Here is a 17301-nt window from a genome sequence, read left to right on the forward strand (position 1 = left end):
GGTAATCACATTAAAGCAGTTTTAAATAAAGATAACAGATCTCATCATATGGTTATGAGGGTATTTAGGGGTTGTACTAACAAGGAAACTATTGGATAAAAGAGGTTGAAATCTATCTTGAATTTTTTTGACATAGTCATGGTACCGTAAGAGAATAGCATACAGAGAATTTAACTCCAGATTTAACAGCAAGGCTCCGAAATCATACCTCAAATCCTGGTATGCAAGCAGGACGCATGGCGCAGCTGGACAGCCCTGAGCCAGAGCTCAGAGTTGTGGTGTGGCGGGCCTATATATGCATGCAGTCTCTCAACCTGCTCTGAAGCTGTGTCAGTCACTCACAGAAGTGTAGCAGAAATGATTGGTATTAAATTGCGTGATCATAACACTAGTTTTTTGTACATCAAGCACAAAGAATTAGTTCTTCTTGTCACACTGTTCTTCACACATTTCCTTCTTCTCCTTGAAACAATATTTAGCAGGCACTATGAATTCGGGAGGTTGCTCTCTTGTCTAATTCGTTACAAACCACAAATACTTCACCATATCGCGAAATTGTGGCGATAACTGAAAACGTATGAAAGACTGCAGTTCAAGTATTATGTCTTTGCGGAGAACCTCATCTTTAACATTACTACGCATAGCTTGTTTTCTGTTATTCAGTGATAAAAAGCCTTCCACTGTCGGGAGAAGAATTTGTCTAATGGTTGAATTATACCTGTGGTACCTGGAGGACTCTGAAGCAGTTCGCCTACCCCTTCTTGCCTCCTGAAAGCAATTTTTTAATGTTCAATCAGACTTGCCGACATACCCGTATTTTTATTACCAATATAAATGGTCCGTTATTGGACATTATAAATTTTCCAGCTAACTCATTCCTGGTTGCCAGCGTTTCACCCTCATGTGCTAGGTTGGGCTCATCAGTTGGTACCTAGCACACCTACCAAGACGCTGGTTAGTGCATACTGTGGAGGCCACCACGTAGGCTACTTGGAGCCACCAGCAGTGCCAATGCACTATGAGAGACTTTGTCTCTTTACCAAAAATTGATGCCTGCTTGGCTATCGGATGATATAGATGTTGATTCCAATAGGGAATCTGAAATATTTGTCCCGAATGAGTAAATTTATAATACCAATATAAATGGTCCGTTATTGGACATTATAAATTTTCCAGCTAACTCATTCCCCTCAACGAACACAAGGGGCTCACCTGTTTCATGTTTTTCATCTATGAGATCTTTTAGTTCCCTGTTCGAAGATCAATGACAGTATATATTGAATAATACTACGATGAGATATAACACGAGGGAGTCTCTTAAAACTGTTTCACCAGGCGATGTTTTATCCATCTATACAATTCATTTTTCAACCAACGCATGTGATCTTAAGACATCTGTAACAAGATAGCAGTTCACGATAGTTCACTTTTATTGTATATTAGCTGTAGTACCTGGCGTTGCCCGGATAGTTTCTGAATATTTACCTTTAAGATTTGCATTACCAGTTAGTTATGTGTGAAGTGAATTTTTATAGAATTTCCGTTTGACTTGCAGATTGATATGTTACGATCTACTATCTAGTTTTAGAATTATTTAGATGTTTCATTTCAAGTTTTAGATTATTTAATTTTCAAGTAAAACTTCGAATCGACTGGGAAGTATTTGATCCTGTCAAAAATTAATAGTGATAACCAAATGTATTTAGCCGTCACACTATAGATACGATGTACAGGATTTGAACAGTCAATGAGACTGCCCCCTCTCGCCCCCCACCCCTAAGAGAGAAAAAACCTTGGATTGTCACCATTCATCTCAGTGACCCCGAAAACTGTAGATTCGACACTGTTTTCGATTACTTTTATACCTCACTCCCCCCCTCACCTTCACCCCAAATGGGGCTGAACATGAACTTTTAAAAATTCGGAGTGTCGCTATTCATTTCAGCAACCACAAAAACTATGGATTCGATACTATTCTGCCCATAAGGGTGCTAGGGGTGTCTTACCTCCACGCGGTTTGTCTCCTGATACTAATTGATAAGTGTACCAAGTTTGGTGAAATTGCTCCAGTGGTTCAGGAGGATATGTGACACACACACACACACTCTCTCTCTCTCTCTCTCTCTCTCTCTCTCTCTCTCTCTCTCTCTCTCTCTCTCTCTCTCTTTTATATATAGTAAGATAATATTTTTATACTTCACCCCCTTCCCATCCCTGCCCAAAGGAGTCCTATGAGTGCCTTACACAACAGTATATTTTTTACAGATAGTAAGTCTTATGTGTACCAATTTTGGTTGGCAGCTATGCCCAAACGTACATGCTGCTCTAGAATCCTGGAGCTGACGTTGCCATGGTTACGGCAGTTCATTTCTTTTATCCGATTCCTAGAGCAGGGGTAGTGTGGTGCCAATATCTCCATAACAGTTAGTTTTAGGGCCCATAGGGCTTATAATACCAATATAAATGGTCCGTTATTGGACATTATAAATTACTCATTCAGGACAAATATTTCAGATTCCCTATAGGAATCAACATCTATATCACCCATAGGGCTTACCGAGTTTTGTTCTTTGCGCCAAGAGGATTAAATTGAGCTTTGTCTCATCCTTATATGACAAATTCGATATTTTTCCCATATTAGCCTATTATTTTTATATCTCCCCTCCGTGTCCCCCACCTTGAATTGTTTTGAAAATAAAATACAGCCCATGTTACCCGCTGGCAATGTAGGTTTCTATAGGTGAAGTAATTTTTAAAATCGGTTCAGTAGTTTTTGAGTCTATTCGTTACAAACAAACACATTTTTCCTCTTTATAATATTAGTATAGAAAAAGTGTTCACAACTATAAACAGTTTAATGCCATTGTGCAAGGATTACGTACATCATTCCGTACGAATAATCATTCACAGCAACGTATCACTAACATTTCTTATCATTCACCTACACTTCAAGCTATTTTAATGGTCATTAAATGTTTTAATAGACATATTATATTCTTACTGATCATTTTAAATTGTTGTAATTAGTTTTATTGTTGTATTATTAGACGTTTTTGCATTATATGTACTGGGATATGGGCCCTGACCTACCTTGAATTAGGTTATTCTGGCTGATGATGCCAGTATGAGTGTAACATTTCCTAATTTTAATATCTGTTAATGGTTTTATCCTAAATATAAAGGATTGCTATGTATTGGAAAGGTGGTTTTTATTTATGTATCAACTTTTTATACCCGTATTTTCCGACTGCTTCTTCACAAGTAAAGATATCGCTCCGACTTCACTAAACTAAAAATTTGTGGATGTCTGAATGTGATATTTTCTTTTTACCACCTTTGTTAAGCGAGAATTTTACAGCCCTCTTCTTTTACTCCATACTGGTGTTTTCTGGCAAACTTTTTATGTGACTACAAACATAACTAGAACTGGACGATTTGCATGGCAACGGACTAGGAGCATCACTTGATTTGGGGTAGTCAAGTTCTAGTTTCGAACTGGGACCCGGGGCTTCACTTGCAATCAGCAGAAGGTTTTGACAAACGGAATCACTTGATTCTCTTTCACCGTCTCCACTGTGGAGAAACCTCCTCAATATGATGCACTCTTCTACGATTATTTTCTCTCAAACCAATTAGATATTCTCCCATTTCCTTTTCTTTGGAGCTGATTTTTTCTGGAAACTCCTTTTTGTGGAAATAACTCATTACAAGCTCTGCTACATTAAGAGGATTTAAAATGTCATCCTCCGAGGAACTCATTTTCATTGTCTTGCTTTCTTTAAAACAACCATCAAAACCGTAATGTTACTGCCGGATACAGTGAAAACACTTCACAGCTGACCAGCACGCGAGGCTCTGCTTAACACTGACCTTGGGTACATCGGCCACCAAGGCTGTCCACAGCAGCCTACATGTACACGTACAGCCCTCGCATGACATCCCATTGATCTATACGAGAGATTCAACATACGAATTTGGAGACTTGCAGTTAAAACTGTAGGCTGATTTTCTGCGTGTTGTCCTCAGAGAACAACTGTGTCAAAAAAATGTCAAGGTAGGCTTTGACCTATCTTATCTGATACCTTCCTTGTAAGGATGTAAAGGAGAGGGTGTATAAGTCTCTGGCAAGAACTCAATTAGAGTCTGGATCAAGTGCATGCGACTCACACCAGGATTATTTGATTCAAGAACTGGTAAACATCGAAAGGAAACCAGCATTATTTGTTATGGGCAATTTCTGACAAAAGAGTAGTATTATGAAAATGTTGCAACCTTTAGCCTGGGAAAACTTGGGAGTAAGGAGATGAGTTGCTCGACTAAGTGGGATGTTGCAAGTGATAAAAATCATTGTTATCCGTATTGAAGATACTGAATGTAGGATGTTAAAAGGTTTGTTTTATCACATATTCAATACATATAAATTTTATAAATTAGGAATTTATTATTGATTCCACTTGAGACATGTTTCGCCCTTCATTGAGGGCATCATCAGTCAAATTATCACCTCAAGGCAAAAAATCAGGTACCTGGTTAGTAGTTGACATGCACAAATTAATACATATTATTAATACACATACAAAAATTAAGTATGGGAAATAGTTGTACAAAAGGGATGGTTGAACATATAGGTTTATAGATGAGAAGTCAGCACCAATGCGTAAAATTAAAATAGTAGAGTTCGGCAGTGGTGCTCTGGAGAACAGTTGACGCAATCATAGGAAAATATAAAGTTTAAAGATATTTACATTATAACAATTAAGGGAGAAAAGGTGTAGTGTTCGGCGTCAATGTTTGTAACCAAAAATTAATGTCAAAGGTTGGTAACTATACAGTATTTACATTGTTCAATTGTACAGTTGAGATGAAGTTTTAAAAATATTTACATTATAACATTCAGCGTAAATGTTTGTAATAAAAAATAATGTCAATGGTTGGTAACTATATGGTAATTACCTAATTGAACAGTTGAGAATGTACAATTATATACATAATTACACAAGAGCAGCTTGGTGCGCAAGGATAAAAAATTCTAGTACCAAGTGCGTCCTGATGTTTTAGAGGTTGGAAGAAGGAATTAGCATTGACATTTCAGAAATATGTAGAGCGGTTTATTTTAGTTAAAATCACCGGGGGTAGGGAAATATTTCATAGCCAAATGAGGTTTTATAGGCATCAAGCTGAAAGTTGTCTGGTTGCAGCACCGAGATCAGTACGGAGACTGGTCAGTGTGGATGGAGATTCATGGGTACTCCATGCAGCATTTGAATGGCAACAATGGTGACAGTTATTAGTGGGTAATTGCTAATTAGGAAAATGTTGCGGGTTGAAACTTTCGCTTATTCTTTTAGTTGACTTCTGTAGCATCGAATGTGATGTGAAGACATCGGTGTGAGATGCCGGTGAGACAAATTGATATTGTTCCGTGGAATAAAGTATGGCGGACTTCGGGATGAAGTTATTGTTTTTTACTGGTCTGGTGAGATAGAATAGAGTTGCTTGTGTTGTGAACTGCGGTGGAGAGATTAGAATGTATACGGCAACTGCAGAGTCAGAGCGTTGTAGCTGGGGTGAGGCATCTTCTCATTCTGACTGCGAAGAGGAGCCGTAGTGGCACGCCATATTCGTGCCATGTGCGCTGGGTTCCGGCGTGTTGTTGAAAGTTGTATTGTATGAAGTGGAAGTTATCTGTAATTGTTTTATAAATTAGGAATTTATTATCGATTCCACTTACACTTACAGATAACTTCCACTTCATACAATACAACTTTCAACAACACGCCGGAACCCAGCGCACATCGGCACGAATATGGCGTGCCACTACGGCTCCTCTTCGCAGTCAGAATGAGAAGATGCCTCACCCCAGCTACAACGCTCTGACTCTGCAGTTGCCGTATACATTCTAATCTCTCCACCGCAGTTCACAACACAAGCAACTCTATTCTATCTCACCAGACCAGTAAAAAACAATAACTTCATCCCGAAGTCCGCCATACTTTATTCCACGGAACAATATCAATTTGTCTCACCGGCATCTCACACCGATGTCTTCACACCACATTCGATGCTACAGAAGTCAACTAAAAGAATAAGCGAAAGTTTCAACCCGCAACATTTTCCTAATTAGCAATTACCCACTAATAACTGTCACCATTGTTGCCATTCAAACGCATGGAGTACCCATGAATCTCCATCCACACTGACCAGTCTCCGTACCGATCTCGGTGCTGCAACCAGACAACTTTCAGCTTGATGCCTATAAAACCTCATTTGGCTATGAAATATTTCCCTACCCCCGGTGATTTTAACTAAAATAAACCGCTCTACATATTTTTGAAATGTCAATGCTAATTCCTTCTTCCAACCTCTAAAACATCAGGACGCACTTGGTACTAGAATTTTTTATCCTTGCGCACCAAGCTGCTCTTGTGTAATTATGTATATAATTGTAAATTCTCAACTGTTCAATTAGATAATGTAATTACTATATAGTTACCAACCATTGACATTATTTTTTAATACAAACATTTACGCTGAATGTTATAATGTAAATATTTTTAAAACTATCTCAACTGTTCAATTGAACAATGCAAATACTGTATAGTTACCAACCTTTGACATTAATTTTTGGTTACAAACATTGACGCCGAACACTACACCTTTTCTCCCTTAATTGTTATAATGTAAATATCTTTAAACTTTATATTTTCCTATGATTGCGTCAACTGTTCTCCAGAGCACCACTGCCGAACTCTACTATTTTAATTTTACGCATTGGTGCTGACTTATCTATAAACCTATATGTTCAACCATCACTTTTGTACAACTATTTCCCATACTTAATTTTTGTATGTGTATTAATAATATGTATTAATTTGTGCATGTCAACTACTAACCAGGTACCTGATTTTTTGCCTTGAGGTGATAATTTGACTGATGATGCCCTCAATGAAGGGCAAAACATGTCTCAAGTGGAATCAATAATAAATTCCTAATTTATAAAATTTATATGTATTGAATAGGTGATAAAACAAACCTTTTAGCATCCTACATAAGTGGGATGTTCCAAGCTGTCAGTGGAGGGATTGTGTGGAATGACATTAGTCCACGAATAAGCTTGAATTTGGGAATAATAGCTTTGATTTTGTATGTGTTGTAAGGAGGAGAAATTGTGTTATCTGAAATTAGTAACAGCTGATGATTATGGCCTATAAATACTTCAGGAACTGAGAGGACAAATTCAAATCATACCGTTGACATAAGTGAATCCAGGACGCTCACAGCAAAGGCTGTTCCGCAGGCAAATGGCTGAGTAAGGTACAGTTCTGTATCTGGATCGTCATCGTCATCTTGGTCCAGAAACTGCACATTGCTGTCATTCACCAGCTCTAGAAAGAATAAATAAAAAGTGGCATGACATTCCAAGAAACATATATTTGCATTTATTATATAATTATTGTTGTGATTATTTCATAATCTGGAATACTAGATTATATATTTTTTGAATTTAATGCATGTAAATAATACAATGTGCCATAAAAGAAATAAAATCAATTTATAATCTATGGATAGTCTTCTTGGAATAGTAGTCTGTATGTCTGCTTTGAAGATTGCAGATACGCTTTTGACAGAGGATCCTGGCACATTTTGTTACCATTTATTTGCAAGATATGCTACAAACAAATTACCACACTCATTTGGGATCTGTGTTCTGGTCAGAAGGCTGTTGTTTCATTTAAGGAAGGTCATTCAAACCCGTTTTCATCAAGAAAGAAGTAAGACAAGCATAACCCCTATCACCAATGCTCTTCAATGCTTTTGGAGATCTGATGATGGAATAATCACCAGTAGGTATGGAGGTGGGTGTGAAAGTGAGTGGAATAATGGTCAAAATAATGAAGTTTGCCAATGATCAAGCCATATTAGCTGTCACCTGTATGTCATCAAGAAAGGTCAGCAGAATTTTATTTTGGTCTTTAAAAAATTAGTATATTTTTCTTATTGTGGAAAATGAAGAAATATGGACCCTGGACTCTGAAGGAATTTTTTAATGTAACTAGAAGAAAATTATGTTTGAGAAAATGTTAATTTGAATGTGTTTTGAACATTATTGTAATAATTCTTTTATGCAATTTATGGAAATCTCAAGAATATATTTGGAACTGTAAATGAACATTGCAAGAGCTATTAAGTAATCTTGTATTTAAATTTAATTTAGTTGTGTTGTATTAGTGTTGTGTATCAGTTAAATTAATTTCAAGAAGCGTGAAGAAAAGACATTCTGGACTTAAGGAAGAAATTTGTTTTAATGTAACTTGAAGAATTTATTGGAAGTTATTTTTTTAATTATTGTGTGAAGAGGAACTAAATGGAATTATCATTTTATATTCTGTACTTCAAGAATTGTAATTTTGTAATGTGTTTGAGAAATTTAAAATGGCTTTATTTTTGAGGCAGCCTATACCGCATGTGCAGTTACCGCTGATGAAAACCTTTGTGTCACAATAGAAATGTTCGAGAACTTGTGAAATTGCTAACTATCTTAAGCTGACCATATATGGTCATGCAATTGGATTGGTCAGAATAACAAACTTTCCAATTGGCAAAAAATGGCAATCTAGAGAAATTCAGTGCCCTATTCGTTAATTATGATTTGTCCATTTCCGGCTTTGCATGTGTGGTGCGTGTTGTTGGCGTCTTTTCCATCTGACCACCCTCGTGAGCACACGCACTTGAGGGCTCCCCTCGGAGAACTCCGTCTATCTTGGTAAGTGCTATTTCTATGTTTTTTCTATCATGTTGATTTTATTTAATTCCTTCGAGTGTTTTGGTATTTTCTTGTTTAATGCAACTTTCAATGTTTTAAATTCAACCTGTTGGAGTTTGCTCTAGATTCCCGTTGTCACTAATTTCACTTTTGGAATGACTGTGTTTTCGACAGACAGTCACCGGTATTTTGTTACTAACAACATATTGTAATTTTGTATAATCTTGCTATTTTAAATCTTGTGTTTTACAAATTTACTTGAGTACCTTGGTCTCCGGGATGTCTCTATTTTGATTTTGTATCTTTTGTTCATTTTAATATAGTTGAGCTAGAGGGTGATTCTAGTGAACCTTTTCTTCCCCATAAAATCATACCTTCCCACGGACCTCAATAGGATTTCCAACACGTTCCACATTCCTTTCTATAGTTGTCGCTGTTAGGCCTGTAAGTTATATGTTTCCCTTGCATATGGTTCGATTTTGTGTACTGATAAGTTAACCGTAACGTTTCCAAGCTTTGATGTGGAACGCCATTGCATTGATATTTTTCTATTATCCCTATTTATATTATTAAGTGTCGTTCGCTCATTTTCTAATTCTTATGTTTTATATATATTTAATTTGCTGGGGCCATCAAGGACCACGTTAAGTCTTCTTGCATTTGACACAGAACTTGGCCTTCTTTAGAGCCCAAATTTCCCTCATTCTTTGTGAGTGGGCCTGCTTACACTCCTCTGTCCAAGGGGCACCGTGTCTTCTCTTCGGTTGCTAGTCTCGGTTTAGCCCGTTCGTCAATATTTTCTTGCGGAAGCGATCTCTGTTAAGGGCATCTTCTGCTGAGATATGTACCATTTGCAGGTCTTCTTTGGTATTTCTAAACCAGGGAATTGTGGTTTTGGGATTTCAGATGACCGTAAAATCGTGCCCACCTTTTTCGGATTGTGTCAGTAATTTTCTGTATTTTTGTATACTTTTGCTGTATACTTCTTTGTTGGATCTCTTTTGATGGATTCCATTTCTGTACTTTGATCCCAAGATTCCTCTCACAATTTTGCGCTCTTTTTTCTCCAGTTCAAGGAGTCCTTTGTTGGCATTTAGAGACAGAGTTTCGGCTGCATATAGAACTACTGGCTTCAGAACTGTTTCACAGTGACGTATCTCGGTGTTTTGGGAAAGGCATTTTTTGTTGTAGATTGTGTTGGATGTTTGGTAGGCTACTTCCAGTTTGCATACTCACTCCTGAAGTGCTTCTTTGTCCAGTCCATTTTTCATGATCTCACCCAGGTATTTGAATTTGTCTACTCGGGTGATGTCCCAGTATTTTGTATGGAGTTTTGGTGGGGCCTCTTTGATGTTAGTCATTACTTCTGTTTTTTTGAATGATATCTGCAGACCAGTTTGTTTGGCAATTTCCTTTAACATTTCAACTTGAGCTCTACCAGTTTCTACATCGTTTGAGAGAATGGCAATATCATCGGCAAATGCTAAGCAGTCTGTTGTGATCCCCTTGCATTTGGTTCCTATTCTTAGTGGACTGTAGTTGGTTTCCTGTAATCTCGCCCGCCAGGTTCTGATGATCTTTTCAAGAACGCAGATGAAGAGTATCGGGGATAGCCCATCACCTTGTCGGACTCCTGTTTTGATGTCAAAGGAATGCGAGAGACATCCGTGGAACTTCACCTTGGATTTTGTATTGGTCAGGGTGGCTCTAATTAATGCCAACAGTTTCAAATCAACTCCAAATTCATTTAAGGTGTTTAGCAGAACTTCCCGGTCAATGGAGTTGTACGCTTTCTTGAAGTCCACAAAGACAGACACATACTGCTTGGACCTTAGTGTACAATATCTGATGATCATTTTGAGATTTTGGATCTGTCTGGCTGTTGAGCCACTTTTTCTGAACCCTCCTTGGTATTCATTTATTTGATGTTCGACTTGTGCTTCCAAACGCTCCAGGATGGCAAGTGATAGAATTTTGTAAGTCACGGGTAGCAAAGATATTCCTCTGTAGTTATTGATGTTCTTCATGCTGCCTTCCTTGTGTAATGGATGGATCAAAGCTATTTTCCAATCTCCGGGTAGGGTCTCCTTGCTCCAAATTTCTTCTATTTGCTTTTGCATGATATCAAGTGATTCCTCTGGGGCATAATTCCATAGTTCTGCTACTACTGAGTCTTCCCCCGGCGCTTTGATATTTTTGAGATGGGCAATGTGGCGCTTGTTTCATCTTTGTCGGGTGGTCTGGAATCTGGGTACCTGAGCAAGGGTTCCTTGGTCTCAATGGGGCTTTGCGGTTTAGAACAATTGAGTAAATTCTTGAAGTCTGCCAGAATGCTACAATTTTCTTCATCTGACGTCGCCAGTGTGCCGTCCTTTCGCTCAAAGCATAGAGATGGTCGTTTATAGCCAGTGAGCTTGCGTTTGAAGGCTCTGTAATACTCTCTGCTTTCATTCTTCCTAAAGTTTTGTTCTATCTTATCAATGAGAGATTTTTTGTATTCTTATGTTTTTATTATTATTATTATTATTATTATTATTGGTGTACACGCTCCAGAGATGCTACATTGGCAGGACGCCCATTTTCCTTATTGTCCACAATACCCAGGATAGCACCTATGCTGGAAAAATTTGGAATGACATCCTAACGACCAAATGCATGGACAGTCCCTATTCATGCCTGAAAATTACCAAGGATGCATGATGGATATCAAGAGCTGGATTGCTCAATAACATTTCATTTCATACAGAAGACTAGACTACTGTGTATGAACAGACTCAACCTCTACCTTTGTATGAGGATTCTCCATACATTTGTCTGAACAAACTACTGTATGACTCAGAAACCTGGGCAGCAAATCCAAATGATATCAAACACCTGGAGGCTTTTGGAATATGATGTTTTTGCAAAATGCATAATACTGTGCATACAAATAAGTTGAAAAGGTTTAGGTTTTGTGTAGAATTAGGCAAAAAAGATCTTTGCCAAAATTACTATGCAACAGTGTCTTCCCTGGTGGGAAAAGTTCTTTGGGTAAACCTACAAATTCATTTATAAAACAGATGTTAGAAGACATTTCAGCAGAAAACAATAAGATTTTGAAGGATGTTCCACCATTCAACACATTTGTAAAATAAATTCAATTATAAGAAGACCGGTTTCTACTCCCTTGGAGTCATTATCAGTTCCTGTTGAAAAATAATTCAGGGGGAATCTGATAACAATCATCATAATAAGAAAATTTAAAGATGATTGCCTGGAAAAACATCAATGGGTTGCAAGACATTATTATGAAATGCAACGCAATATATGGCAAGCAGCACTTGGAACTTAATATGTTCCTAGTTCTGGCCTAAACTGTCCTGAGTTCATGGAACACGTAACACTGGAAACACATGCACTGTTGAACACATGACACGGACACTTATGATATGAAACCTTGGCTTTCTAAGAGCGTTTCTGGACTTGACTGTTCTGTTTCTATCTTAAAAAACTGGATAAAATACACACACCTTGAAACAAATGTAGAAAGAGATGGTTCTTGTCTAGACTGTCGCGCGTTCATAGACATGGAATACTGGAATTCCTTGCACTGGTTGAAAACACACTTACGATATGAGACACAACGATTTAAAACAATTGGCGTTTCAAGTATGTTCCTGGGCTTGACAGTCTTGCCTCCAACTGATTAAACTAGATGAAACATATATACATTAAATGTACAAAGACTAACCACTTGGCATCTAAAAGTTCTTGGTTTGGTTTTAAAAAACTTGTCATGTGTTCATGGAATTAGAATAGAACTGTTGGTCCTGCTGCAATCTATTGGAAACAAATGCACTATCGTAGTTGAGAATATATACATTGATTGAAAGTTAATGCACAGATGTGAAACACATGGCACTTTAACGTTCTTGGATGTGAGTAAAAATGCTGTCGTGTGTCCGTACAACTCGGCACAGACCCGTCAAGCGGTCTTGCTACACTCATCTGGAATATGTGAACAAACAAAAACAAAACTTGTTAACCATTATGACAACACAATCACAAGAAATGTTTGGTAATCAGCTGAAGCATGCTCCATTAGCATGTTTCTCAAATGCAATGTTTTACTATGCAAATGAGTTGTGTCGACCTCAGTTAAAAAAAAAAAGTATGTATTTCCATCGATGCGCTACAGAGCGCAGCACTCTGCATGATGTGTATTGACAATCTTTTCTTTTACGAGACAACTAGGTTTTATCTTTTTGACGCATATCTTTGCCTTGCTTGCTCGAGATATTTTTAACAATGGAGCCCAGGCGGTCCGGAATTACCTTTCTCTGTTTTAGGTGGATTTTTAACTTATTTAAAAGAGCCTTTACTACATTCATATCGTAAGTTAAGTATGGATATAACAGGTATGTGCTTTTAGTTGTTACTTTATTATTACGATGTTTGTAAACATTTTTTTACAATCCTTGATAACTGGTCGATGTGCGTCTTTGTACTTCGGTGCGTGTAATGACCTGTGCTTGTTATTATGATTACTGTTCATCTGGAATTTTGGTCTCCGACTCATCGCATTTTTGGTGCACTTCGTTTTGCAGTACTTCGCCATCTATGAAGCCATGACTTTCGTGTCGACTAAAAGTTTCATTTGGGTCGTACGAAACTCGAGCTTGATGGGTTTTGGTACGTGATACTGCCTGTTTCCCCTGATTATATAAAAATATATATATACATTTATATTGTGCTACCATAGTGCACGCTACTTGTTGAATATGCGAGACCTGGGACTGTGTTAAGGTGAGTCATGTGATGTGTATTGGCACCTCATGTGAATGTTTCGAATGAATGCTGGTGTCTGAACGAAGTGAAAGATGGGCTATCGATTAGTTTATTTAAATTTTGATTTTAATTTTTTTTGGATCTTGTTTCTGTACTTTATTTTCTTTTCTTGGTACAGCATTGTTATTTATTTGGCCATGTCTTTACTTTGGGTTCGGCCTAGCCGCCTGTCGGCCATGTAATCCTCTGTTGTTTAATATCTCTGGACCAGAGATGCTGTACTCACCGCCTTGTTGATACCTTCCTTTAATTTCTTGCGTTTTTATGTTGATCTCTCTGGACGTATGGGCTGGCATTCTTTTGTGAGTGGGTGGCTTCTATTGTTGTTGCGCGGATAGCAAAAGGAAAGATATGTGGTGTGAATAATGTAATCTCGAAAAAAAGGATACTGCTTATATTACCGTGCGCACGGCAATTTGATTGGAATGCTAATTGTAACGAGGTTGTTACTGAATCAGTGAGCTGGTAATAATATATTCTTAGTGTTTCATTATTAATTATGTTGAGCTCACTCCACGATGTCTAGAAGTACACTTAAGAAGGTATGTTCACGTTTTATTTATTGGTTTGTCTTGTACAATTGGCTTCTTTTCCATGCTTTTTGATTCTAATACTGCTTTATTAATAAACCCTGTCCTTATGTTTATTCAGCATTTCATTTATAGTAGTCTTGGATAATCATCCTTGTTCATTAATAACAAGGGCCATCTTCAGTTCAGGGCTGTCTTTCTGCCTTCCCTAACCGGGGTTCGCACCTCAGTTCTCCCGATATGCACATTTATTTACATCGCGTTAGATATGTAGGGAAGGGGGTTCAGCACACAGCTGAACTTATACATTGGCTTGAGATGCTTAGTATTACAGAAAGGTCTTGGGTCTAATTTAGAATTATTACCGTGTGTTTGTGGAACATGGAACTTAATTGTCAGCCCTGATTTTACAGAACATGATATAAGAAATGAAAATATGTTTGACTGTGAAATTATTTAGAACTTGCTGGTTTAGTTTATATGTTCATTATAAGTGTCCATGTCATGTGTTCAACAGTGCATGTGTTTCCAGTGTTAAGTGTTCCATGAACTCAGGACAGTTTAGGCCAGAACTAGGAACATATTAAGTTCCAAGTGCTGCTTGCCATGTATTACGTTGCATTTCATAATATCATCTTGCAACCCACTGGTGTTTTTCCAGGCAATCATCTTTAAATTTTCTTATGATGATTGTTATCAGATTCCCCCTGAATTAATTTTCAACAGGAACTGATAACGACTCCAAGGGAGTCGAAACTGGTCTTCTTATAATTTAATATATTTTACATGTTGAATGGTGGAACATCCCTCAAACTCTATCTTTAGTTAAATGTCAACACGGAAATGAAGATCATAACCTACAGCAGAAAGCAATGTAACAGTGAAAAGAACAGTTGTCAATCAGGTGCCATGAAACCAATCCTTGGAATCTATACTCTATGAAGATGGAGTAATATAGTTTTAAAAGTGATCTGTATTGAGAGTGTATTCTTCTGGCTTCAAGGTAGGTAAATTACCAATATGCCATTAGAGTACTGAAACTCTATAATATCTGAAATGCCATCACATAAACTCACTTTGAAAAATGTTATGTGTCAGAAATATAAATTTGAGTTCAGGCTTGGTAAATGGTGTTCACAGGGAGGTACACATCCATCATCATCATCATCATCATCATCATCATCATCATCATCATTTCCCTACTCCTGTTTTCCGGGTGTTGTGTACAAGCGCTCGCCATCTCCTTCTGTCTTCATACATCTTCTGTTCCAGTACGTCCTCCGATTTGTATCCTCTCTCCTCCACATCTGATCTAACAGTTTCTATCCAACGTTTTCTTGGTCTTCCCTGCGGTTTTCTTCCTACAAGATTAAGGTCAAAATATTTTCTGACAGGTCTTCCCCTGTTCATTCTCATTATGTGCCCATACCACTGAAGTCTGCCTTTCTTTATGACACTGGTAATAGGAACCTCAATACCTGCTACTTTCCTATTCCCTTCATTTCTGATCTTGTCCTGTCTGTTACTTTGGTTCATGGTTCTAATGAATCTCATTTCAGTTGCTTGGATTCTACTGAAGTCTTTGTTTAGTAGGGTACATGTCTCTAAACCGTACGTGAATATTGGTACAAAGTAAGTGTGGTACACGATTGTTTTCACTATTTGTGGTATTTTTCAGTCCCAGAGAAGATTTCTGACTTGACTGTAGAAGTTTGATGCTTTCTGTGTCCTGCTGAGTATTTCCTGCCTAACAGTGTTGTCTTTCGAGATTATGCTTCTGAGGTACACATCAAGATGGGAAAATGTATAAAGCTACAAAATGAGCATAAGAGTGAATCGGAAGGGGAACTGGAAGAGAGACCGTACAGCTGAAGTAACGAGTTTAAAGAGCTTTGGCCTAAACATCACTAGTTTAGCTTCTAATGAACTATTTTATACTTCCATAAAAAGTCTCGTCATCTTATGAGAACACAATTCTACCATCAAGTAATGCAGCTGCTGTGAGATTAACAAAAATATCTGAAAACAAAGATAACATTCTACAAGTCTTATTACACATCAAATCTAATATACAGCCTTAGAACGGCCATGCTAACCAATAACGATAATTCTAAACTCCGGGCAGCTGAAATGAAGTTCCAACAAACCCTGGCTCAGAAGACCACAAAGAACAATATTAAGAATGAGAAGATTAGAGAAGAAATGGGAATACAAGATTCTCTCCTCAACAAGATTCAGGAATCAAGACTGAAATGGTTTGGACTCATTGAAGGGAAATAGCAAACAGAATTTCAAGGCAGGAATTTGAAAGAAAGGTGGAAGAAAGTTGACTTGTGGAAAAACAGAGAAGAAAGTGGATTGACCCAGTGAGAAGAATGTGCTGCAGAGAGGTCACTATAGGGATGACTTAGTGGAAGAAGAGTGGTACAAGGACACAAGATGAAGATGGTTCGTACATGAAACTCTGGCAACTGGAGGGGTTTACGATGATTACGATGAAGGTGAAGGACAACGATCATATGATTGTTCGTTAAGTACTGAATAGAACAGATTAACCTAATTGGTGCTAATGCTCTGCTAATTGCCTGGACCAAACCTGCTGTAGTTAGGTATTAGGAATTGTACTGTCATGAAAGTAGAGTGATAAGGCCGAAGCCAATGCCCAGCAATAAACAAAAGAATATGAATACCACACAATTTGTTTTCAACATTCTTAGAAATTCAAGATCCCAGCCTTGAAAAACAAATGCTTGTAACATATATTTTAAATGAATATCTGACAAAAAGTTTGAAACCATGAAATACAGAACATATTTAAAACAAAATGTTCAATTATGTAATGATATCCCAGAATATGGACAAACGTGGAAAATCAAATGTGTCTTAAACCATTCCAAATATCCAAATTCATACATACCGGTATATAACAAAATTTTAACTAATGTAAAAAAAGGTTTGTACATAGAATTATTCTTATTCTTATTATACATTATCATTATAGACTGTTATGCCTTTCAGCATTCAGTCTGCAAGCCTCTGTGAATTTACTAAACGTCGCCACATTCCTCGATTTGCAACTAGTGTTGTGGCCTTATTGAGTTCTATACCTCTTTAAGTTGTTAGAAACCGAGTCTAACCATCATCGCCTTGGTCTACCTCTACTTCTCTTACCCTCCATAG

The 17301-nt window shown here is 37.5% G+C and overlaps 1 protein-coding gene across 1 annotated transcript in view; it reads right to left on the reverse strand.

The window, feature by feature from the left end:
- slo (calcium-activated potassium channel slo) overlaps positions 1-17301 on the reverse strand; it is a 1051052-nt gene that overhangs the window by 5402 nt on the left and 1028349 nt on the right. Inside the window, exon 22 of the mRNA XM_067152575.2 lies at positions 7249-7385. Coding sequence (XP_067008676.1) covers positions 7249-7385 — 137 coding nt within the window. The remainder of the gene's footprint in view (positions 1-7248; positions 7386-17301) is intronic.

Source organism: Anabrus simplex, chromosome 8 (genome assembly GCF_040414725.1).
Source record: "Anabrus simplex isolate iqAnaSimp1 chromosome 8, ASM4041472v1, whole genome shotgun sequence".
Classification (NCBI taxonomy): Eukaryota; Metazoa; Arthropoda; class Insecta; order Orthoptera; family Tettigoniidae; genus Anabrus; species Anabrus simplex.